We start from the raw sequence: 25,419 nt of genomic DNA, 5'->3' as shown, positions 1-25,419 counted from the left end.
CCTTAACACGGTCATTAAGGAAATATAATCCTTAACATTGTAAGTGAATGAATCATGATTTTACCTTTTGCCTTTAGAAAATTATCCTTTGCCAAAAGCCTGGATTAGCCATGTGCTTTTCATAAGAGTGCTATCCAAATGAAGATGTGGTATTCATGTGTGCATATGTGTGTGTGTGTGTGTGTGTGTACACACATGGATTTCCCTGCTGGCTCAGATAGTAAAGAATCTGCCCGCAATGCAGGAGACCAGAGTTTAATCCCCGCATCGGGAAGATCTCCTGGAGAAGGGAATGGCTACCCACTCCAGTATTCTTGCCTACCCACTCCAGTATTCTTGCCTGGAGAATTTCATGCACAGTGGAGCCTGGCAGGCTACAGTCTATGGGGTTACAAAGAGTCAGACACGAGTGAGCGACTAACACTTTCAGTTTCATACATGTACATGCATACATACAATAGAATACTACACAGCCATAAAAAAGAATGAAATAATGCCATTTGCAGCAACATGGAAGGACCCAGAGATTATCACACTAAGTGAAATAACTCAGACAGAGAAACCCAAATGCCATATGATGTCAATTATATGTGGAATCTGAAATATGACAGAAATGACCTTATCTATGAAACAGAAATAGACTCAAACATAGAGAACAGACCTGTGGTTGCTAAGGAGGCAGGGAGGGATGCAGTGGGAGGTTGGGGTTAGCAGATGCAACTATTACATATAGAATGGATAACCAAGGTCTGACTGTATACCATAGGGAACTATATTCAATATCCTATGATAAGCCATAATGGAAAGGAAAATGAAAAAGAATGTATATATATATACACTTTGCAGTACAGCAGAAATTAATACAGCATTATAAATCAACTATACTTCAATAAAATAAATATAAAAAGAGTGCTATCCACACCAGTGGCTTTTACCCCATAGCATCCTCTTGATACCAACCACCTTCCCATCTTAGTACCCAGAACAGTCATGCTTTCTGCTGAGCAAATAGCCTGTTTGAATGACTTGTGTAACTGAGGCCTGTCTGTCTGTGAAGGCTGCCATGAAGCTGAAGGCCACTTCCACTTTGTGGCCCCCACTATGGATTCTCCGTTCTTACTCTCACATTTTATGTGTTCGTGGCCCTCTAAGTATCCTTCAAAAACCACCTGAAGTACGTGTTCAAGAAGGCAGACGCAGAATACATGCAATTCCGTAGATCTGAATGGGAAGGTGGTGTGGGGGCGAAACGGATGGGACAGCTGGTTGGAAAACACACGGAAGGAAGCGGAAAAGGAAAGCAGGTTAGAGACGAGGAAAGATCTTCAGTTTTTTAAGCAAGATGGATCGAGGGAGGGACGCTTATGGGTTCTGAGTTCACCCACAGAAACTGTGGCTTCTAACCCAGTGTTCAGGATGGAAGTCAGGACACAACGAAGGCGCTCAGCCCAGAAATGATACAAACACAAAAGGGTTTAGGATTCAGTGTCTATGTAAAAAGCAGAAATGGAGGTAAGGTGAACATGACCCCAGATTCTAAGCTAGCTTTGGGTCCAGACAGATTAGCCTGGGTGGGGTGCGAGGCTCCCTGGCAGGCCAGCCAGAGGCCGGGGTCGTGAACAACGACTGCCTCTCCCTGCAACGCTCAGCGCTGCCCTCCATTCACTGACAAAACCAAATAAAGACCTTTAAGATGCTACTTTCCCAAATGAATCCACTTCCAAATCCAGGGCTGGGAACACACAGCACTAAGCCCATGAGCAAACACTCCTAAAGAAGAGAACAAGAGACTCCTCTCTGCTGCCCCATTAGCACATTTGGGAAGTTAATATACCTCCCCCACCCACACTCCCCCCAGGGACACTGTTTCCCTGGGTTGGCTGAACGCACATCAATTAACTTGTCACATGGAGGCACGCAGGACCGCCAGGTATGGAATCAATTGACTGTGTAACGATGCCAAGAACTGGTCTTGACCACCTTTTTTCTTTTCCCTTTTTTTGAAAATTGAAGTATTGGGCTTCCCGGGTGGTGCTAGTGGTAAAGAACTCACCTGCCAATGCAGGAGACAGAGAAATGGGGATTCGATCCCTGGGTTGGAAGATCCCCTGGAGAAGGTCATAGCAACCCACTCGAGTATTCTTACCTGGAGAATCGCTTGGACAGAGGAGCCTGGTGGCCTACAGTCCATGGGGTCACAAAGAATCGGACACGACTGATGTGACTTAGCATGCATAGTTGATATATATCATGTAAGTTAAACAATATAGTGATTCTATATTTTCATACATATACTCCTTTTAAAGTTATTATAAATTATTGGCTAGATTTCCTGTGCTATTCAATATATCCTGTAGATTATTTATCTTATACAAAGTAGTTTGTACCTTTTAATCCCCTCCTCCTATCTTGCCCCTCCCCCCACCCTCTCCCCAATGGTAACCACTGGTTTGTTCTCTGTGAGTCTGTTTCTGTTTTATTAAATTCATGTGTTTGTTTTATTTTTTAGATTCCACATAAAAGTGATATCATACAGTATTTGCCTTTCTCTGATTGACTGATTTCACTCACATAATACCCTCCAGGGTCATCCAAGTTGTTGCAAATGGCAGAATTTCATTCTTCTTTATGGCTGAGTAATAGTCCATTGTATATACCACATCTCCTTAAGCTGTCTCCATGAATGTGGAATTCTGAGAGATTTCTTTACAAGACAAATACAGTGTCTATCCAGGAAAGGACCCCTTTTCCTGAGGCCCTTCTTCCTCTGAAGAGAGAGGGTTCTCCTCTCACTCAGGACAGAAATGGGACTTATTAATTATCATTACAGAATGTTACCCTTGCTGCCTGCAAGACAGGCATGCAAATCTCAGAGTCATGCCCTCAGAGCAGAGTGCTCCCACTTTTAGGGGTTGCAGAGAATTTGGGGAAAGGACTGTGCTCTCTGGAATCTCTAAGACCTCACACGCCACACAGCGAGGCCAAGAAAGAAAGAAATCTCTCAAAATTCCAGCATTCTGCAGGAGAAAAAATACTTGCCCCAAACGCTAAGACCAACCTCAAAGACCAAAATGGTTCTATACGGCTCGCCCAGAAGGCTCTGCTCCCCACTCTGCTGGGGACAAGGAAAGAGCTAGGATTTCTCACAAGGTGTTTTCAGGTACCACAGACAGAGGCTGCATCCAGTCTGCTCTCCTTCTCCTCTTTAAACAAATCAGGTGCAGAAGGCAAAGCGAGCTGGTTCTAAACGTCCAGAGGCCAGAAGTCACGGCTCAATCCATCTTTAGAAGCCGGGAGATACACAAAGCTGTGCCAGGCTGAACAAGGCTCTCCAACCAAGGAAAACAGGCTGATAAATTAGTCCTGGAAGCCACAGAGCGGAGCCCCCAAGAATCAACTCAATAGGCTGCCTCCTCTTCTAGTTCATTAACTATTTGAGATTACCATCGTGTGGGGAGTCGCCTCTCGGCTGGAAATTAAATTAGCCTGGCTATAAACCAGGAATGTCGAGTGGAAAGTATCTGATGAGCCATCCTGGGGAAAAAAAACTCCACCACCCAACACCACTCCCCAAGCAGCTTACTCCCACCCTCCCAGCTGGGCCCCTCGGTGCAGTGCCTTTTCTGAACAATGAGGAAAACAACGCAGCCAAAGGGGCAAGACTACTTTCTTGGTTTTGGTTTTTGGAGAAAAGCACAGTTCACCTGGGCCACTCCTAGGGAAATAACCAAAGAGGTGGCTTCATGAGACGACACGGTCAGGAATGTAGCATTCAGAAAGAGACAGGGTAAGAAGTGTGCAGATTAGAAAGAAAGAAAGATTAGAGAGACAGGGGAGGGTGAGGAGGGAGAGGATAAACACACATACGCAACTACCATCCTCAGGGATGCTCCGTGCACAGTCGTCTGCCCAGTGAGGGGGCAGCAGGTCCCGCCTGCACCTACACAACAGGTGTGTGCTTGCAAAGCCACCTCATAATTACCGGGTTTGGCATTTGGGCGCTGGCAGCTGGGTCCGCGCAGATCCTAAGATTTCAGAAACCAGCCTCTGCAGGGCTGTTCCTGCCGTGGGTCCGTGAGCCGAGAAGTAGAATTTCTAATTACACGGCTTTGGGCTTTACCCTAATGACAGGCTCCATCCAGGCAGGCAAAAAGCACGAAGCTAAGAGGATATAGGTCTTCAAGCTCATCCTGAGAGGCTCCCTAACGCTCGCCTTTTTTTGTTTTTTCTGGATGGCATCTTCTCTGATCGCCAGCAAAACAATTCCTGTTTCATACTATTGAGCGGCACCTTGTAAATACCTCTTCCAAGCTGAAATACTTGACAGAGAGGAAAAGAAAGATGCACGATAAACTGTACTACTTGCCCCCTGATTGTTAAAGACTCGCTCACCAAAGACCTCAGTCCCCTTGATGCTGTTTTCCTCACTTTCCTATCTCCTCTGCTGGTCCTTCCCTCATCCACAACACTTTTTCACACAAACCTCACTGTGTTTTCATGTGTGTTCCTTCTGCCAAGAAGACCTCCTTCCTTACTTGGTCTGCACACGAACTCCATTCATCCATCAAACCCCCCATCAAAACCCTCCTCTCTGAAGCCTTTCCAGGGAAGATCTTTCCCCACTTAGATTCAATCACTCTTTCTTCTGCAATATTTCTTTGCCTTGAGCATCCTTCTCTTTTTGCCTGCATTACACATGACTGTATTTAGCCACCTCACCCCCTGCCTTTGCTCGCACACTCTATACCCAATATCCACATCATAGGCTAAGCCTCGTCCCCGCCCTCATTTACAGAACCCCCAACGGGCACCGCTCCACACTAAGAACAAGGCTAAGAACACAGAGAGCTTCCTCTCTGCCCCTAACCTGCCCTCTTTCTTTGGTCTCTGATCACAGTGGCTGCTCACAGGGGCCTGCTCTTGTCGCCAGGGGCCCCAGATATCCTTTCTCTTCCTTCAGGTCTCTGCCCAACATCACCCCTTTAAAAAGGCCTAAAATAGCCCTTCTCTCCCATCATCCTCTCCCCCACAACTCTCCATCGCCTCTCTGTTTTACGTCTCTTCATGGCTCCTATCACTGCAGGGGATCTTCTATTTCTAGTAGTTTGCTTGCATATCGGTCTCTCGCCCATCTCCCTAGTAGAATGTAAGCGACAGGAAGGCAGGATCAGTGCTGACAAAATAGGCACTCAATAATATTTGTGGGATCAATAAGTGGCTGCATCCACAGAGCCTGGCACGGAATAGCTGCTCAGCAAATTAATAAAATCAATATGCAACTCTAAGGAACAAAGCTGACATCTGTGGCCATTCTAAACCAGGGACACCACGAGCTAAGTGAAACCAACTGGATTTGTCTGCAATTCTCTGCCCCCATAGCTGGTTTTCAAAGGACACAATCCACAGGATTTGTTGTTGCTGATGTTCTTCAGTTGCCAAGTCATGTCTGACTCTCTGCAACCCCATGGACTGCAGCACTACGGGCTCCCCCGTCCTCCACTATCTCCCGAAGCTTGCTCAAACTCATGTCCATCGAGTCAGTGATGCCATCCAACCATCTCATCCTCGTTGCCCCCTTCTCCTCCTGTTCTCAACCTTCCCCGGCATCAGGGTCTTTTCCAGTGAGTCAGTTCTTCGCATCAGGTGGCCAAAGCATTGGAGCTTCAGCTTCAGCATCAGGTTTGTGGGGATACCCCTCATGCCTGCCACCCCCAGGGTGTCCTCTCGAGAGATTTCACTGAGGAAAGAGAAGCCAAAGGATTTTAGAGTCAAGACAGAACAGCCCCAAATCTAAATTAGAATGTAATCGACAAGCAACCAGCAGCCAGAAAATTCTTCAAGGAGGTCACGTGCTATAAGTGAGTGGGGCTGAAATGAATGGTGCTGTCCCCCAAGAGCATCTTTCCCTGCTGCCCAGACCTCCACTGTCCACTAGTGCCTGATCCACAGCTCGAGCATTTGGGACCTGCCTCCCATCTGCCGCAGCTAGGGGGTGAGCAACCATGGAGGATACACGCCCCTACGTGCCAAGCCCTGGCACTTGCCATCCCCCAATGAGGAGTCCCTCAAAGACACCATCTGGGGTAGGATGAGGTGGCTTTGATCAGGGTCCTCAAAACAAATGCAAGCTTGATTCTCGGGGAAACTGGCACTCATCCCCCTCCTGCACAAACGCTCCTTTAACAGAACACAAAAAAAGCCACCAGCCTGTTCCCTGCTTCTGTTTCCAGCTGGGACTGGAAGAAAACAACCCTAAAAATAACCACAAGTCACAGAACATCCCCCCAGAGGGGATGGATGGAGAGAGACAGGGCCGGGGCACAGGGCCCGACACTGGTCACACTGGCAGCCCCCTTACCCAGAGCCCCTGGCCACACTCTCCTGGATCCACCCCATGACCTCTGGCTCTGGTTCTTCCAAACTGAAATAGCCTCTGAATCAGGTAAATGCAATTCCAAGCCAGGCTTGATCAAAAACTCCCATCACTTTTATAAGCCAACATGGGCCACTCCCAAGTTTAACTGAGTTCCTCCACAGTAAGTGGTGGGAATAGGACTACATCACTTTGGGGACACTGGCAACCGGAGCCCAGAGTGCTTCTCTCAGATCTGCCCAGGTTCTGAGACAATGGCCAGGGTCAGCCCTGCCCGGCAGGGCCAGGGAGCAGGGGCCATGTGGCATCCTCTCTTGGCTTCCTCTGCTTGCTCAGAACCTCACCCCAGAGGAATGACAGGGCTGCCCCCGCTGCAAAACCAGGGACCAGAGGAGGGGCCAGCTCTGCCTGTGGGCTGCGGCCATCTGTTCCTTCCCCACATCTGCAGCCCAGTTGGGACTTGGGAAGAAGGGCTGTCTTTCCCCCAGAGCCCTTTGGGACAGTCATCCAAGTCCCCAGAGACAAATGCTGGGTTCTGTTCCTCCTCCTAAGCACCATGGAGACACAGCCTCGTCCTGGAATTCCAGAGCCTCGCACAAACCATCCAGTGGGGTTGCGTTTTGTCCACCCCAGAAAACCATCCATATACATTTCTTGCTTTCTCTGCCTTGGAAAGACCAAATTGTTTCATTTGCCTTAAAAATACATTAATATGATTCAAATGCATAATTTGTATAAAATCTGAATTTCTTCAGTGTGGGAGGCTCTGCTCGCCCCAAAATCTCCCAGTGAGTTGAAGGCCCAGCTTCAACATAACACTCTGCCTCTGAGCCAGCTTCCTGTACTCTCTCCCCATCCCCGACATGTCCATAGCACTCGACCAGGCCTTGTTCTGGGCCTTTTCACAGAGCGGCTCTACCCTGCATGCTTTCTGGGATAATCAGCCAGCAAACTCCTATGCATACATCAAAGCCCAGCTCAATGGTGACCTCTCTTCTGGGCCCTCTTCTCTCTGCTCCTCTGGCATTTCTCATTTTGTTCTATGTTATCTATCACTACAACCCATTGCATAAGACCATGAGCTCCCTGAAGTGACTGACAACAATTTAACATCTGATTTTCCAAGTACTTTCACACCTCTTGGCCCATCCCAGTTGTTCCAAACCGTCTGGTGGATGCAATCAAATCATGAGGGAAGTCCCATTAGGACGGCCACCCAGATGCTTCGGTCATGACTTGGCAGGAAGGCTGTGTCGTTACTGCCTGATGCTCACAGCCCCATAGAAAGAAAAGGTGGGTATTAAGTGTCCTGGTAAAAGATACGTAACTTTATAGGAAAGGAAGTGTGATAAGAGTGAAAAGCTAGTCAAGAATACACCATTGAGGACCCCACTACGGTGTGAAACTGTTCACCTCCAGACTGTGGGAAATGCCCTAGCCAGACTCCTCCCCCACCTCCAGGCGGGGTGAGGGGGCCACGCACACAGGCACTCGGATTTCACCCAAGATGAGGAGGGGTCCTTGCTAAGTGCGTCAGGAGATAACAAAGTCATTGGAGTAAGCAGAGCGCATGGAGGGAAATGCAGATCCACCCTCCTGTAACTCAAGGTTTGTACCAATAGGAAAACTAATCCCCATCTCACTCCGTAAAAGGTCCCACTCATCTCCCTTACCAGCGACACCCAATCTGAAAGTTTCCTTCATTTCCAGTGCTGTGACACCAAAGAACACTTCTAAGTGTTCCCCCCTTGGCCCGGACACAAAGAGGGGAAAATGCATGTTAAGGAAAAAAGGCTATTGGCTTTGTTTGCGGCTCAAGGCTGCCAGTGTTTCCACTTGGCCCTGCAGTTACTTCTCAGGCTTCCGTGTGGGGAAAGCAGTCAGCCTGGAGTGATGATAACAGACATGGAGACCACGGGGGCGATCCTGGACCAGGCAGGGTATAAAACAGCCTCGCCCCTTTGCCCAGCATCATCAGACATCCTGCTCTGTATAAGCAGCACAGAGACGAGCCCTTACCTTTGAAAACAGACATCATAAGCTTCTTGGAAAGCCTAACCAGCAATTAGCCTGCTGAGGGCACAGTGATGGAAGCTGGCGAAAGAAGTTGGTAGCCAGACCCGACTGTGAGACAATAAGGAACAGTGTGGACTGTGTTCAAGGGAGAGACAGATGCCTGCCCCACCCCAATTCACAGACTCAGCTGTTCTCCAGCTGCTGCCGTGAGGAAGGCAAGCCCAGAACTGTCAGATCCTTCATCAAAAACAGAAAACGGGGTGGGAGGATAGACTAGGAATTTGGAATTGATATGTACACACTGCTATATTTATTTTTCTAAAGGGAAGGGCTTTTGGGGGGGCATTGTTCTGGCTGTGCTGGATCTTCATTGCTGTGTGTGGGCTTTCTCTAGTTGCGGCAAGCGGGGGCTGCTCTCTAGTTGGGGTGCGCGGGCTTCTCACTGCAGTGCCTTCTCTTGTTGTGCAGCATCAGCTCTAAGCAGCTTAGCCACCCTGCGGCATGTGGGATCTTCCTGGACCAGGGATTGAACCCATGTTCCCTGCATTTAGCAGGTGGATTCTTAACCACTGGACCACCAGGGAAGTCCCCCACTGCTATATTTAAAACAGATAACCAAAAGACCTAGTATATATCACAGGGAACTCTGTTCAACATTGCGTAATAACCTAAATGGGAAAAGAATTTGAAAAAGAATAGGTACATGTATATGTATAACTGAATCATTATGTATACCTAAAACTAACACAGCATTGTTAATCAACTATGCTCCAATAAAAAGTAAAAATTAAAAGAAAAGAAAATTGGCATGTGTAGTGCAATCCCCAAATCTGTCAACATCGGCAATGAATTTGCATGTTTTTAAAACACTATAAATATTGCCGACAAAGGTCTGTATTCAAAGTTATGCTTTCTCTGGTAGTCATGTATGGATGTGAGAGTTGGACTATACAGAAGGCTGAGCACCGAAGAATGGATGCTTTTGAACTGTGGTGTTAGAGAAGACTCTTGAGAGTCCCTTGGACTGCAAGGAGATCAAACCAGTCTATCCTAAAGATAATCAGTCCTGAATTTTCATTGGAAGGACTGATGTTGAAGCTGAAACTCCAATACTTTGGCCACCTGATGTGAAGAACTGACTCATTAATGCTGTGAAAGACTGAAGACAAGAGGAGAAGGGGACAACAGAGGATGAGGTGGTTGGATGGCATCACCGACTCAACAGGCATGAGCCTGAGTAAGCTCCAAGAGTTCGTGATGGACAGGGAAGCCCGGCGTACTGCAGTCCATGGGGTCACAAAGAGTTGGACATGACTGAGCAACTGAACTGAACTGATAAATATTCATTCAAGGATTTAATTTAAGTCCATCAACAGGTGAACAAATCAGTAGTGGTGAGAGGTGGGACAGTGGTCATCCCTGGGACAAGGACAGTGTTCAGAAGGGAGTATGGGTGTGGCCCTGGGGACTCTGGAACCACCATTACACAGGGATGTGGCTTGTGAAATTCATCAGGGTGCACACTTAATGATCGGTACAGTTTTTCATAGGCATATGAACAAAAGTTACCAAAGAAATACATATACATGTATACATGTGTGTGCTAAGTTGTTTCAGTTATGTCCGACTCTTTGGGACCCCATAGACTATAGCCCCCCAGCCTCCTCTGTCCACGGGGATTCTCCAGACAAGAATACTTGAGTAAGTTGTCATGCCCTCCTCCAGGGGATCTTCTCGACCCAGGGATCGAACCCACATCTTCTGTGGTTCCTGCATTGGCAGGTGAGTTCTTTACTACTAGAACCACCTGGCAAGCCTAAGTATGTATCTGTATATATACACATATATATAGGTCAGATATACAGATAAAATTTATTTCTTTAAATATTATTTTCTTCAAATAATATAGAAAAGAGAGTACACTTCCTGCAAACAATGGAGGGATGTTTTAGATAAAGTATACAGGAAACAAGGCCATGCAGAGAGGTGGCTGAAACAGCAGAATTCCTTGAGGTGCTTCAATTTCTATACAGTTTCTCCCAATGTTGGGGTTGGGGTGAGATGTGTTGACAGATGCTTGCAGGCAGAGGATGTCATTCAGAAGGATCAATGCACGTGGCAGTCCTGGCATGGGTCAGGGGTGGTGACAGCAGGGCTAATGACCTGAAGAGTAAGGTCTGAGTTCTTTGTGGAGGTTAGGAACTCCATGGGCCAGGGCCACTCTGGGGGAGGACCTTCTCCTGCCAGCTTCTGGGGATGATACACAACAGGGAGTGTGCAGAGTGGGGGCAAGGGTGGTTAGGTGTCAGATGATGCGGTAGCAGGAGATCGCAGAGGGTTTCAGTGTCATCTTGAGAACTAAGAACCTGAGTGTCCTGCTCATGGTGGGCAGCTTCCAGGAACAGGTGAGAGAAAGAGATGGGCTGGTGAATGAAGACGTGGAGGGGGGCTGCGGTCAGAAAAGGGGCATCACAGAGATACAGATCTTATCTCGGAAGGAAGGGCACGGGGGATGACGCCAGAGGCTGGGGTCAGTGCAGCGGTGACATGCATGAAATCCACCAGCACCCATGCAAATGTCTTTGCAACAGAGACAAGGCTGAGACTGAGCATAAATTGGGGCAGAAAAAGAGGAAAAAAATATAATCTTGGGGACACTTTAATATAGAAAACCTGTGTTTGGGGTGGGGTGGGTAGAAAGAAACAACAAAGGACAGGGCTTAATCTGCTCCAGAAGGAATGTCCTGTTGCATTTCAGCCCGGGAGAGAAGCTCCGAGTTGTGGAGTTTGCAGGGCCCTCAGGGGGGCCTTGGGTTCAAGGGGCTGAGCCACCTACAGACAGAGGTGGATGACCATGGCCATCTCTGTGAGTGCTCCTTTCCTCCTCTGCAGACTGGGGGAAATTACACAGGAAACAAGCTGCTAAGATGAAACCGGCTCCAACCACTGGCCCGCATGCAGCACACCTTGCTCGCTAAGGAGGGGCTGTTTCCCCCCTACTGCATCACCTCGTAACGGACATCCACTCTCCTTCCTTCTTCTCAGCTTTCTCTGGGACATCCCAGAAAAGTGAAATATAAAATCACATTTCTTAATTTTCACTATTTTATTACACACTCCTCTGTCTCCTTCCAATAGTTTTTAGATGAATTAGTGGTTCAACAGGACGAATGGTTTTTGCCCTGAACTTGCTCTGAAACCTCTTTGAACCTGTAGATTTTACTTCACCGACGAACATGGGCCCCTCAAGGACAAGCTCATGTCTCTTGATCTTCCCTGGGGCCTCAAATGCTGCCTGGGAAAGCCCTTGATAAAAGTGCTCAAACAGGGCATTTTAAGGGCACTGATATGGTTCTGCTGTTGTTGAGTCACTAAGTCATGTCCGACTCTTTGCAACCCCATAGATTGCACCACACCAGGCTTCCCTGTCCTTCACTATCTCCCAGAGTTTGCTCAAACTCATGTCCATTGATGCTGCTGTGTAAGATGGAAATGTGTCATTATATAGTTGTCAAAAACCATAAAATGTGTAACATCAGAAGTGAATCCTGATGCAAACTAAGGATTTTGGACAATGATGGTTCATCAGTGGGAACAAAAGTGCAGCTCTGGGGCTGCAGGTTGATGGTGGGTGGAGTGTGTGGTGCTTGTGAAAGGCAGGGCATATACAGTGTTTTCACTCAATTTCGCTGTGAATCTAAAACTGCTCTAAGAAATAAAGACTATGTATATATTTTTAAAAGGAAGTACTCAACCAGGACTTCCCTGGTGGTCCAGCAGTTAAGTCTACACTTGCACAGCAGGGGCACGGGTTCAATCCCTAGTCAGGGAACTAAGATCTCACATGCCGCACGGTGTGGCAAATAAACAAATAAATAAATGCAAGCTCTCTCTCTATATATATAAAGTAAGTGCCGTGGCTCAGTGGTAAAGAATCAGCCTGCCAATGAAGGAAATGAGGCTGGAGCCAAAGGTTTGATCTGGAATATCATCTGGAATAGGAAATAGCAACCCACTCCAGGATTCTTGCCTAAGAAAAGCCTTGGGCAGTGGAGCCTAGTTGGCCACAGTCCATGGGGTCAAAAAGAGTCAGACACAACTTAGCAACTAAACAACAACGAAGTGTTTGCTGGGTAAGTTTTTTAAAAAGGTACACATGATTTATAAGAATGTATTATTCATTGACTATGTAGTAGTGTGCATGTAATAGAAGTGCATGCTCAGTCGTGTCTGACTCTTTTCGACCCTGTAGACTGTAAGCCCACCTGGCTCCTCTCTCCATGTAATTATTTAGGCAAGAATACTGGAGTGGATTGCCATTTCCTTTTCCAGGGGATTTTCCCAACCCAGGGATTGAACCCGCATCTCTTGTGTCTCCTGAATTGGCAGGCAAAATCTTTACCACAAGTGCCACCTGGGAAGCCCTCACTGACGACAGAAAAAGACTTAAAATGGTCACCTTTCCCTTCTTCCAATAAGCATTTCAAGTCCATGACAATGTGAGGAGAGCTCCTTACCTTGCTCTCCTACCCCGGATCACACACACATACTTGGGCATCTATAAACACTCTTTGCTAGGAAAGGATGTCTGTTTCTTCGTGGATCTGTGTTAACTACAGAACCAGCACATGCTAAGTGCCTGGAGAATGAAACAGTCAGAGCAAGGACCAGCATACGAGTAGAATGGCTGGGCATGCTGAGCCAGGGTGCCTTTCCAGTCAGGGGGCAGGGTTTCCAGCCAGAAGGAGGACTAGTAGGAAGAGACCTTTTAGCTGGGGATGAGGGAGAGGCACCAGGAGTGATCTGTAGGTTACCTTTCTCTGTCAGCTGGGTGTGTGGTCTCCCTCTGGAAGATTACTTTAATGGACACGTGGGCCAAGTCCTATGTTCTTTCAGCATCTCCTGTGGCAGTAAGCAATGTCCTAAATGAGTTCCTGCCCTTTTAGGACAGGTCATCTCCTGCACCTTGGAAAAAACTTTCAGGACAAAGCTGTGTGTGCTCAGTCCTGTCTGACTCTTTGCGACCTCATGGGGTGTAGCCCACTAGCTCCTCTGTCCATAGAATCTTCCAGGCAAGAACACTGGAGTGGGCTGCCATTTCCTTTTCCAAGGGACCTTCCTGACCCATATCTCTTACATCTCCTGCATTGGCAGGCAGATTCTTTACCAACCGCGTGCCACCTGGGAAAGCCAAGGCCGCCCTCATCCAAACCCACAGCAGAATTCTCAGTGCCACTGTGTAAAGTTCATCCCGAGAGGAGCTCAGATTCTGCCTGAACAAGGGAAGGTCAGCTTATTAGTGCCACCCCACCTCCCCCGATGCCCGCCGGTGTGGCTGGAGGAGCAAAAAGGCAGCTTTCAGACTGTCGGTGAAGACATTCCTTCCCCTTAGAGGCAGAGGCAGCTGCAGGCTGCGGGCACGTGTCAGAAAGACGGAGGGCGCCCGGGACAGCGTGTCTCCGGGGACCCCAAGGGCGCCGCGGGGATGGGTTGGGGAGGACGGGCCCTGACCTCAGTGCAGCAGAGACTCAGGATTCGCAAGGGGGGCTGAGAATTACTGGCTTTTCCTTGCCCTCCTCTCCTGTCCGTTGGAGTCTTCTCCACCTTTCCTCTTCATTCTGTCACTTGAAGGGTCACATTATAGAAATGAACCTATTTTTGGCTTTCTACGTGCTGAATTGCATTTTAAGAATCCCTTATAGAAGTCAGTGAACTGAGGATTACATATTTCTTCCCCACCCTAGCCCATCCCACCCCCAAAAGAGAAAGGTGAGGAGTGGTAGTGAGGAGGAGAAAGCAAAGAACCATGAAGGTTGAAAACGGTCCCACTCTCTTCTCCACCCACAATAAGGCCCTAAAAAGACAAAGCTTCCTCCACACCCAGATCTACAGAATTCGTTCATTCAGACGCACGTCGGACATCGAGGACGCAGGAAAGGCAGACTGCTCCACCCAACAGAGGCAAACGTTCAAAGAGACACAGATCAGCAGAAAAGCCCAGTTTGTAAAGCGGCTCACAGCATCCGCGAAGCTCGCAGGAAGGATGCGCGGCAGCGAGGAAGCCCGGCCCGGCCGCGCCCCCGCCCGCCCCACTCTGGGCGGGGCCATCCCTAAGACGGGCTACCATTGGCCTCCCGGCTTCCGCTCGGGCCAATCAGCGTGGGGCCAGGCCTGCCGGCACCACCCCCTGCGAGCGCGGGATGCTTGACCCAGCTGCGCCCAACAGGTGAGGCCCGAGCGCGGCGTCTCGGCTGGTCACGTGGCCGCGGCCGGCGACCCGCGGGGCCGAGGGGCAGCCGGGCCGCGGGCCCCGCCCCCGACACGAGGCGGCGCCGCCATCTGCTTCCTCCGACCAGATGCGGGGGTCCCACGCGACCCAGGGGCCGTGCGCTCTAGTCCCCGAGGCCAGCGGGCGGAGGAGCTGCGTCTCGCGCCCTTGACTGCGCATCGCCCACCCCCTCTAGATCTGGGGTCTCCGCGCAAACGCCCCTATGGCTGCCAGAGAGTAGACACGTGGCCTGTCGGGCCTGCTGGGACTTGTTGGCCATTTCTGTCACCAGACCTTCCCTCCCGCCCCCATTCATTATGTCGAGTGTGCCTGAAAAATCTTCTCTTCCCAATGTATATGTACCTTTTTTTCTCCCACTCTCCATTTGTAGCCCCAAGCTTCATGTTGCCCATAACTATCTCTCCACATTTTGTGAGTTTCTAAGCAAGTGTAATCCTGTTAAGTATTGTGGGGCAAAGATCTGGGGGAAAAAAAACAACAGGAATTCTGGATCATGTGCCTCCAAGTTGCCTGATGAACGCGTACGGCATCATTCACATCTACTCAAAGTGTAGTTTAAAAGAAGTGACCCCTTGGCAATAGTCTAGTTTGGACTGAAATGCAGTGTACAAAAATTAGTCTTAACACATTTGCTATAGTTAGGACAAAAATATTTTGTGCCAAGAATTCATCTGTTCTGTAACAAATGTATCAACTTAAAGTCACAGCAAATTCTTGTCTACACACACACACACACACACACACACACACACACACACACACTTTTAAAATGCAACAGAAAATATAAATGCCTTGCTGGCAGTACTCTTTATGCCAGCTCTTTCTCTCCAGACCTGGACTCATTATTTTTAAAAGCAGCTCTCTTTGGGATGCAACAAACTGCATTTCAGCTTTGCAATTTAAAAATGCTTCATACTTGACACAGTGAAGCACAATTTTTTAATGCCCCAGTAAACTTAGGCTACTTTTAATATTTTTCAAGTCACAAAACTGGTATTTAAGGGAAGAATTTCAGATATAAAGGAAACCAATGTCACTCATCTCCATACGGAGAAAATTAATGGGGGATTTTATAAGCATTAGACCTATTTTCACAGTCTTTTGACTGGAACAAAAATTATTTATTAACATATCAGTAAACTGGTAATTGCTCCTCACATCCTAAACTTTCCCCCAAATCTAAAATCTGAAAGAAAAAGCAACATACACTAATATCAGTTTTATTTGGTGTTAATTTTATTTTGGTATAGTTTGAGAAGAATAGGAGAGTTCTAACAAGGTCATCTTTTAAAAAAAAAAAAAAATATATATATATATATATATATATATTTTAAAGTTTTATGTTCTATCCCCGAAGAGTTTTCAAAGATATCAGTATCTTATTTCTTTTTGGTCATGGTAAATGTTTTCATTTGAGGTAGGCAGCATATTGTATTCATTACCCTTGAAAATATGCCACATACTTGGGGAATTCATTTTGCTGAGATGCCTGACTATCCCAACAGCTTAGCACTGAAATTTCCCTTACTCTCTGGAATCACTGACTGTTAAAAGAGGGAAGTAGCACCCTATTTGGGAACTAAGTCTATTCACAGCAAAAGAAGTGCTCATTATGCTGTGCCTCCAGACTGGACATTTTGTGTTTCTGTCAATCAACTTAATTTCCATGTTCACAGAATTGAGAGCATAGAGTATTCAAAAACTCTGACAACCAAAGCCATGGGCAGGCAGCCCTGGTCATGTATTTCAGTCCTGAAGCTTTACATAAATGCCTTTTTTTTTTAAATTCTTGGTGTGCTTTTAATTCTAAATAATTTTGGTGATTCAAAGAGTCATCTCATATAATCAGAAAACCTTATGTCCTACAACATTTTCAACAAAACAGTACATCGGCATATATATCTGGAGTGAGGTTTTTGTGGCATATTGATTTTTCAAATGTTTGATAGTTTGATTTTTCAAACTATCTAAAAGTTTTCCTTCAGACAAAAATAATAAGAGCAAAGCAGAAAAAAAAAACAACAGAAGCTTGTGATGGGTTACTTTAAAAAATATCTAGCAATAAATATAACTTTAGCTGGGAAAAATATCTTTTATATATAAAAGATATTTATATTTATAAAAGATAAATATTTATAAATATTAGTCTACATTAAGTTGAAAATGTTCAATAATCTGGCTCCATTAAAAAAGCAAAATCTAGTTTAGTAGCTTAGTCAAATTGCAGTATTCTGATACATATTTTTAATGATGTGGGTTGCAACCTAATTTTTAGAGACGAGTTCAATAATAGCATATCATTTGGAAAACAGTAAGTGTAATTTAATTCATGAACTTCAGCATTTTATTTACCTAAAACAAATAGGTTGCTATTTAATATTGACTATTTTATTAACCCAGAGCATCTGGGAAAACACTTATGATTAGGTTAATTTATGTTATATTTTCCCCTCAACTTGTAAAAGATTAATCAACCATTTTATGGTCTAATTTAGGTGCCTAATTGAAAACAGAGTCCAACACATGCTACACTGTCTTGCTAATAAATCTTGACAGCTTTGTAACAAGATGGTTTGTATTTCAAATTGTTGCATATAAATGTAGATTTTTGATCTTCACTCAGCAGCTTGAAGTGAGCTGCATATTTGATTTAAACTCATAGAATGAAAAAATGCAATTACTTCACAAAAGATTATCCCCAATCAGGTCTTATCTTAAAGTTCCCTTAGGGAAGACAGAAACAGTCTTTGCCACCAAGTTTCTGAAAACAGACTAGATAAAGAGGGGAGAAATTAGTTTTCTCAGCATTTGTTAAATTTAAAATGTAGGGAAAGTTGCTATTTTCAGGTATAAGCTTTCCAGACAGAGATTTCTGAAGTTACTGGGTTTTAGATTCTAGAACTAAAGAACTCTACTCAAAATGTAAGCTTTGTAATGGTCTTCTGGTTAAGAAGTCCATGTTTTCAGTCTTGATTTGAAGTACTGTACTTTTTAAAATGAATAAATTCATTCCAGGAGTTTCTGGAACATCTCATTTAACCCTGTGTTCTCCCACGTCTCCCAGCCTTAAAAGAGGACAAATGGAGGAGAATAAATTTACTCTCAGTGGGGACACTTGCCATGTTTTCTCAGTCTTTATGCTTGGGGATATTTTTGTCATTTTAATGACTCTCCATTGATTCTCACTGTCTGGTGCAGGCAGAGAAAGGAAACTGCCCGGGTAATGTAATTACCCTCACTCTGGTTATAAACCAACTTTGGACGTCCTTACTATTACTATCCTGTTCTGGAGCTGGTCTTCTTTTACGCTGAATGACAAAGTGAGCAACCCTCATTGAGGTCACTGGAGGTACAACAGAAAACTCAAAACCCTTAAAAAAAAAAAAAAAAACTCAGCAACTCAGTTATGAATTCATCATATATGACCAATGCCACGTTTTGTCACTTAAGCAAGGCAGAATGGCACAGAGTGACCTCTGGAGCAGGACTGCCTGGGTTGGTGTATCAGCTTTGCCACTTTCTAGCTGTGAGATCTCGGGCCAGTGTCTTAGCCTCTCTGTGCCCGTGCTTCCTCATCTGCAGAAGTACAGACTTCCCAGGATCATGATGAGGATTAAATTTGCTAATCCTGTAGAACCTGAAACAGGTCCTGGCACATAGGGAAAACATTCAGTAAGTGTTAGCTGCCAACCTTACTAAACTACACACACACACACACACACAGACACACACACTGCACTTTTGTTTTAATGTGGCCACAGCATTAAAGTGTCAGTTTAGTTTTTATAGCCAAACATGGATAGAAGAGTCAAGGTGGAAAGTCTAAGGAATATTTCTACATATTAAAAAAAAAAAATAGTTACACCATATTTGGCTAACTTAAATCCCAAACTGAGGTCATTCAAATTTGTGACAATCTACGAAGCCTAAGCCAAATCAAAAAGAAAAACTTATTAAAGAATGTATATACTTAATTTTGGGCTTCCCTCGTGGCTCAGATGATAAAGAATCTGCCTGCAATACAGGAGACCTGGGTTCCATCTCTGGATGAGGAAGATTCCCTGGAGAAGGAAATGGCTACCGACTCCAGTATTCTTGCCTGGGAAATCCCATGGACAGAGGAGCCTGGAGGGTTACAGTCCATGGGGTTGCAAAGAGCCAGACAGGGCTGACTGACTGGTCACAGTTTAAATCAATGTTGAAAGCCTAAATGTACCATCTTGGCAAGTATGAGGTTCTCTTGAACCACCTGTCTCTGTTTTTCAAACACTATCAGCCCCTGCAACAGAAGGTAAGGGCCAGTTTCACCAGAAGTCCTGCTAAGCCCCTCCCCTGGGATCCTCATAAGTACCTGCTAAATTTGGGAGGCCAGATTCAAGAGTAAGCTGAGTGATGAACTGGAAAAGTAAACCCAGAAGAGTCTGCATCCCCGACTAAAACAAACTCTTAGGTTGAAGGGCAGCAGTGAAGAAAGCGGGTGACTGAGCTCGCACTGCACGAACGAAGTGGCAAACTTCTCGACCTCTGGCGGATGGCAGGTCAGCTCCACATCGCTACCACTGTGGGCTCCATCCCACCATGATCCCGCCCGTTGGGGCTGATGCTGTCTCGTTTTGCCACGTGAAAGGAACTACAGTCAACTTGGGAGCCTTCAAGCCAATCTGCCTAGGCCTTGGGTCACCGGTTAGGCCTGCACCCGGGCTGTTATCAATCCCTGAAACTTACTAACCGCTAGCTCAGACTCAGGCAGAATATCCTTCTCCAACCCATGACCGATGTTGACCCTTGGATTCAACCATCCATCCTTGCCTTCAGAATGTCTCCCCTGTTTCCTATTTTCCAGCTTTGAGGATTTGTTTTAACTACTTGTTTCTGAACTGAAACGCTGGCTAATTATTATTTATACTCTTCTTCAATCCAGTGTCTGATGGCATAGACAGAGCCGAGCAGAGCTCCTCTAGGGAGCAGCAGACTGGGGCCCGCGGACAGAACTCCGAGAGGCAGGGCAAGAAGGGGGGCTTACTCCCTGGACACCGATTTTAGGAAAAGCCTTCTGGGTTAGGCTTCTTCTCCCGGTGTGGTCGGTTTTTCAAGTTAAAACGGCCGCCTTCAAAATAATTAAGTTCACACATTTGCGCAGACATTCAGAATATTCCAAGTTAATTTAAAAAGTTGTAAGTAAGCAGATGGCATTGAAAAGATTCCTTAATCCACTAACCCTGTGGCCACGCCCCGCGCGAATCGAGGCAGCCCCGGAACCCAGCTTTAGGGGTGAGCTGCGACGTTTAGAGTTCGCTCCTCGCGCCGCGCTCCGCGGGGTCATCGCCGCGAGCGCTGGGCCTCCGGGCCGGACAGTTCGGCCCATCAGTGTAGCGAGGTGACTGTGGGGGAAGAAGGCACTTTCCGCCCGCCCCCTCTACCCCCTCCCGCCCCGAGGCGCGGCGAAGCCCCCGCGCCCCCCAAGCCCAGCCGCCCCGGGGGCCACGATACGAGCGGCTGCAGGCGCGCGGCCAGCCTTTCCAGGGCGACTTCGTTCTTTATTCAGCATTTTGAGTCAATCAAAAGGAACGTGGCAGGTGGAGGGCGGCCGCCCAGGAGCCTGCGCGAGTCTTCCTGTGGGGATTTCCACTGCCTGCCCAGGTGCTGCTGGAACCGCCCGACATTAAGGATTCAATTCTTTTCCTGCCAGTTCCTCCCCGGCGCGTCTGATCTCCGAAAACGCCAGACTGCCTCCGGCCTCCGATGGGTTCTACCTGGAGGGCGCTAGTAACAAGCCTGCCAGTCCGGGCTCCCGGAATCGTTATCCCCCAGGAGGAGGCGCGGTGGTGGCTGGAATAATGACAACAATACAGTCGATGACAATAGCCGGCAATTAGCGCGGCCCCCATCTGCCAGCCAGGCACCCGCACGCGCCGGCGCAGTCGCTCCTCCGCGCGCCGCCCGGAGCGCAGGTGAGGGTGCCCAGGACCCCTGCTAGCTGCCGGGGTCGGGACGAGCATCCAGGCGCCAGGCTCCAGAGCCACCATTCGCAACAACCGGTGTCCAGGGCCTGGGGACGGTGGGAAGGGTGACGGTCACGGCTGGCTAAACCTCGAGATTTGGGCAACTCCTGACAATAATAAAAATGTTAGGACAAAAGGGAGGGGGAGGGCGAGGCTGGGCAGAGAGCGGTTTTAATCCGCTCGGCCAGCCCCCTTTTATCTTTCGAGCTCTCCCGGTCCCCAAAGAGAGGATGGGGGCAGGGATGGGGTTTGGTTCGATTCTCCTCTTTTGTCTTCCGAAATCTCCAGCCTCTTGCAGGCTGATTGGGCCTGGAGGGGTGCCGGCGAGTCAAGGGAGTTATGTTTGTGGGGGTCTGAGGCAGTGACCGGGGAGAAGGGCCGGACCTCTGGTTGGCGACGAGACTTCCCGAGGCTGGAGTCTGGACCCCTTGCTCACCCGAGCCTCACCGGAAACTCAACCAACCCAACAGCTCACCCCCAAAGACTGCGGGAGACCTTGGTAAGAGGTCGTGATTATGGCTCCCGGAGGGGGGGTGGGGGTGGGGGACAATGTCCCTTTGGAACCGCACCCATAACCCGACCCGAGAACCGAGTTTACGGGAGCCCACGCAACCCGCATTTCTCAAATCCATGCACCCAGAATATTCTTTGCACCCCGGCGCGTCAAGGGTCCGCGGAGACACGCGTCCCTCCCCCGGGTCTCTCAGCACCCGGGCTGGGGAGGCGGAAAACCATTGGGCCGTGCCCCCGGCGCCGGGAAGCCTTCAAAGCTGCGCGCCTCCCGTCGGCTGCAGTGCGCGCCTTTGCCCGACAGGGACCAGCACCGCTCCACGCGCCGCGCGCCTGCCCGCTCGCCCTCCGCAGCCCAGGCTGCCGGGCCGCGAGCGGTCTGACCCCCTTAGGAAAGTGAACGGACTCCCCGCGGCCTGCTCAGCACGGCGTCGCTCCCACCCCATCCCCATCCGGACAGCAGAAGCTGCTCTAGAAGTTGGTCTGGGGCGGAGACCGTCCCGGATCCGAGAGGAAAAATAAAACACGAGATTCGTTTGGGAGGCGGCCACGGTTAGAGGGTTGCGCGCTTTTCTGAGCACCTTCCCAGTGGCTGGCCTCCATCCTGAGGAAAGATCACCGGATTAATCCCTGGGCACTGTGGGCCGCTGAGCCGCCAGATATTCTGGAGAAGTGTCTCCAGACTGGGGCGAGAGCGGAGCCCGGGGCAGCACCGCGCGGTCGTCGCTCGGCTCCCCTTCCCGCCCGGGTGGTCTGAAGTTGTACCCCTGTCAGTTCCCTGGTGCATGCCACGTCCGCGTCCTCTCCCCGTCAGGATCGCGGCTGGAGCCCCTGGCCCTTCCCGGGACACTCACCGGTACCAGGCGAGGCCCTTGTCGTAGCTGCGGTCGAAAAAGTGGGGCTCTGCGCCCACGGCGCGCACGTCGGGGTGCACGCGCAGGAACTCCAGCAGCGCCCGCGTGCCGCCCTTCTTCACGCCGATGATGATGGCCTGCGGCAGCTGCTTACTCCCGGACCCGCTGAAGAAGCTAGAGATGGGGCTGGGGGAGTCCGGCGTCTCGGGGCTCTGCTCCTCCTGGCTCGCGGCGCCTTCGGCCATCTCTCTGCCCGCAGCCGACTGGGTGGCTGGCGCCGCCGGGAACGGGAGCCTCTGGGGAGGCCCGTCGGGACCCGGGGCCGGCGGGGCGTGGGCGGCGCGGGACCCGGAGCCCAGCAGCAGCAGCCCGGGCGCGGCGGCGCAGGAGCCGGCGCAAGAGTAGACGAGCAAGTAGAGCCAGACGCAGAGCATGGCGAACAGGAGCGCGAGCCTCCTCCTCACCGGCGGCGGGGGCGGCGGCGGCTGCGGCAGGAGCCGGCCGGGGACATCGAGGCAGGACCGGCCGCCGCTCAGGCGCTGCCCCATGCGCTGCCCGCGCGCGCGGCGAGGGGCATGGTTCAGCACATGGCGCAGGGCCCGCGGGAGCAGGGAGCGCGGCGAGAGTTCCCTGGACGCCGGGCGGTTCGGCTTATTGGCCCCGCGCGCCCGCGGTCGCCGCTGTTGCTCTGCCCCAGGTGGCGGCGGCAGCTGCACGGCCAGCGGCTTTTGACATGTTGCCGGGAGGAGCCACAACTGGAACGAAGGTCGGGTGGTGGCAACTGCCGGCCTGGGGCTGCGACGCCGCGCTCGGGGCCGGTAGAGTTCCGCCCTCCGGCGTCCCGACCCCTCCGGACTGTGCGCGCCGCACGGCCGCTCGCCGGGGCTGCCTCGTCGCGGTCCTGTGAACCGAGCTCTGAGCGCAGCCCCGGCGCTTCCCCCGCGGAGGCTGCGAAGGAGGACTGCGCAGGAAGAGCGCCGGAGACCGAGGCAGAGTGGGCGGGCCCGGCCACCGGGAGTGATGGGTCGCTCCACCTACCAGAAACCCGAGGCGCCATGCAAATCCCGCCGCTTAGCTGAGGGTTCGGCAGCCAACCAGCTCCCGGAACATGGGGGTGTGGAAAGGGTTTGGGGGCGGTGGAGAGCAATCGGGGGATTCTATTGAATGAGAGACAAGGGGCAGGCCTGGAGGGGCGGAACCAGGGGCTGGTGACAGGCGCAGCTGGGAGGAAGGATGCTGGAGAGACCGCGCACGCAGGGAAAGCACCGACCCTGCGATCCCTGCACCCCGCCGCCCGCGCGCACTTCCGCACTTGCTCCCGAGGAGCCGGGCTCGGCTGCATTTGCCCCTGTGTGCGGACACGCGTCTCCATGCAGATGGTTCGCGGGCGGGATCGTGGTGTGTGCGCGCGTTAGAAGTAGGGAAGGGGTGGAAGCGCGAGAGTCTGGCGGGAGATGCCAGCCCACCCCACGCCGAGACTCGGAGGGGGGCCCTTCCGGAACTGGCATGGTTTAGGAAGTTTAAGTGGAAAACGCTGTCGAACTTTTTTTTTTTTTTAAGTCTTCTTACTCTTTGCTGGGAGTTGATCTCTCTCGGGCAGCAGGTTAACGCGATCGGTGGATCGTTAGATAGTTCCTGAGGAACTGTCCTTAGGAAAAATTCTTCCCTCGCTTCCCCAAGTGCTGGAGAAAGGTCGGGAGAAATTAACATGGAGTTAAAGGCTGTGGGAATTTTTCCCGGCGCCGAAAAATGAGTGTGAAAGTTTTGTGCGGATATGAGTTGTTGGGGACGTTGGAAAACGTTCTCTTCCCCTCCCATGAATAAATATCAAAGCCAACATTTGCCTGCATCAAGAGTCGGTTTGATTTGCTGACCTGTTACACCAAGTATTAGGTGTTTTTTCTATGCCAAAAGTCAACTCGGAGCAAATCGATCCCGGAGTTGCACTTAAAGTCCGCTCCAAGTCTTTTTCCAAGAGTTTCCTCCGTAGAGTGACCCGTCCCGGCCTGGCGGCGGCCTCGCTGCTACATTGATGCGCCGCGTTCCGGTTGGAAGCTTCGGTTCACGCCGGCGGCACTCAGGAAGTTCTGGATGAGAAGACTCGGCCCCAGAGGGGTCAGCGGGCCTCCCACGCTTGGCCCCGCGTGGTTCCGGGACAGAACCTTCCTTCCGATCCCGACCTCCACGCGGCCCCAGGCTGAGCGCGGCCCCCGCTGCCTTCCCAGTGCGCGCGGGCGGGCGGCGGAATCGCCGAGCCCCGGTCCCCCTGCCGCGCTGTCCCCTCCCGAGGAAGTTCCCCGAGTCCCGCAGTCTCGCCGCGGGTCCTGTTCCCCTCCGCCGGGAACACACCGAGGACGCCTCTCGGTCGTGAGCTTCTGAAGTTGGAAAGTCTGCTGGAGAGCGGGAGCGGCGACCCAGGAGGGTTCGGGTGACCCTGCGGCCCCCACCCGGCCCCCACGCCCAGTTGTGCCCCGGGCGACCTCCTGGTAACTCTGGAGCCCAAGACATTTTCTAATAGAGTGGCTGCGGGGGAAGTAATTTAGGAAGAAGATTCCTCCCCCCTTTTATATTCTCAGGGAAATTTTATTCCCAGCGCTCCTTTCCCCTCTCCTTCGGAAGTGACTTATCTCCCCTTAGTTTTTAATTACATTAATTTATTACTAATTTATTTTAAAGTTCTGAAACATGAGAGTGTATTTCTGAGCATTAGCTTAGGCCAACTTTTTCTTTTTTTAAGCGAGAGGGAAAATCTTAGTGTCTCCGAAGCATTTTCTCAAATTCATATTATTTCGGGAAATGAAGTCACTGTATATTCTAGGCGGCTTTGAGTTTGCGGACGTCTGTGGATTTGGGGGTGGGTGATAGTGGTTTATGATTTGTGCGTGTTCACACGAATTGTAGCTACCACATGGCTAACTTTGGGCGTGGTTGGGTGTGAATGTTATAGTTTGTTTTTGGTTTTCTAAATCGATAATTCTAATTAAAAATGGTTCCTGTCCCGAGGGACCAGTGTGAAAGTCCAGTGTAAAAGAAGAAAAAAAAGTTCGCCGGATATATTTAGGATTTTTTTTTTCCGGGGGCGGAGGGAAAGAGGGGATAGAAGCAAAGACTTGGGCATCGGAAATTGTCAGGAGAGCGCCGCGGAGCCGAGCGACCCCGGGCCAACTCGCCGCCGAAGCCAGCCGACCGCGTTCGATCCCCACCGCCGAGCGAAGGGCCGCGCGCTGAGCTGATGTCCGCGGTGATCCTGGCCTGAGCAGCGCCCGGCGGGCAGTTCAGCCGGGCGGAGCAGCCCTGCCCCGCGACCCTGCTCTTTGACCCTTCTTCCCACTCGGCTGGTCAGCCCCAAAGAGCTCCCCGAAATCCCCGGGCGCG

The 25,419-nt window shown here is 49.9% G+C and overlaps 1 protein-coding gene across 1 annotated transcript in view; it reads right to left on the bottom strand.

Annotated features, from left to right (window-relative positions):
- LOC122694759 (heparan sulfate glucosamine 3-O-sulfotransferase 3B1) overlaps positions 1–22,592 on the bottom strand; it is a 42,787-nt gene extending 20,195 nt beyond the window's left edge. The window contains exon 1 of the mRNA XM_043903899.1: positions 22,045–22,592. Coding sequence (XP_043759834.1) covers positions 22,045–22,592 — 548 coding nt within the window. The remainder of the gene's footprint in view (positions 1–22,044) is intronic.
- Between the last annotated feature and the right edge of the window lie 2,827 nt (positions 22,593–25,419).

This window comes from Cervus elaphus, chromosome 5 (assembly GCF_910594005.1).
Source record: "Cervus elaphus chromosome 5, mCerEla1.1, whole genome shotgun sequence".
In the NCBI taxonomy this organism is placed as follows: domain Eukaryota; kingdom Metazoa; phylum Chordata; class Mammalia; order Artiodactyla; family Cervidae; genus Cervus; species Cervus elaphus.
This window is presented reverse-complemented; position numbering and strand designations above follow the sequence as displayed.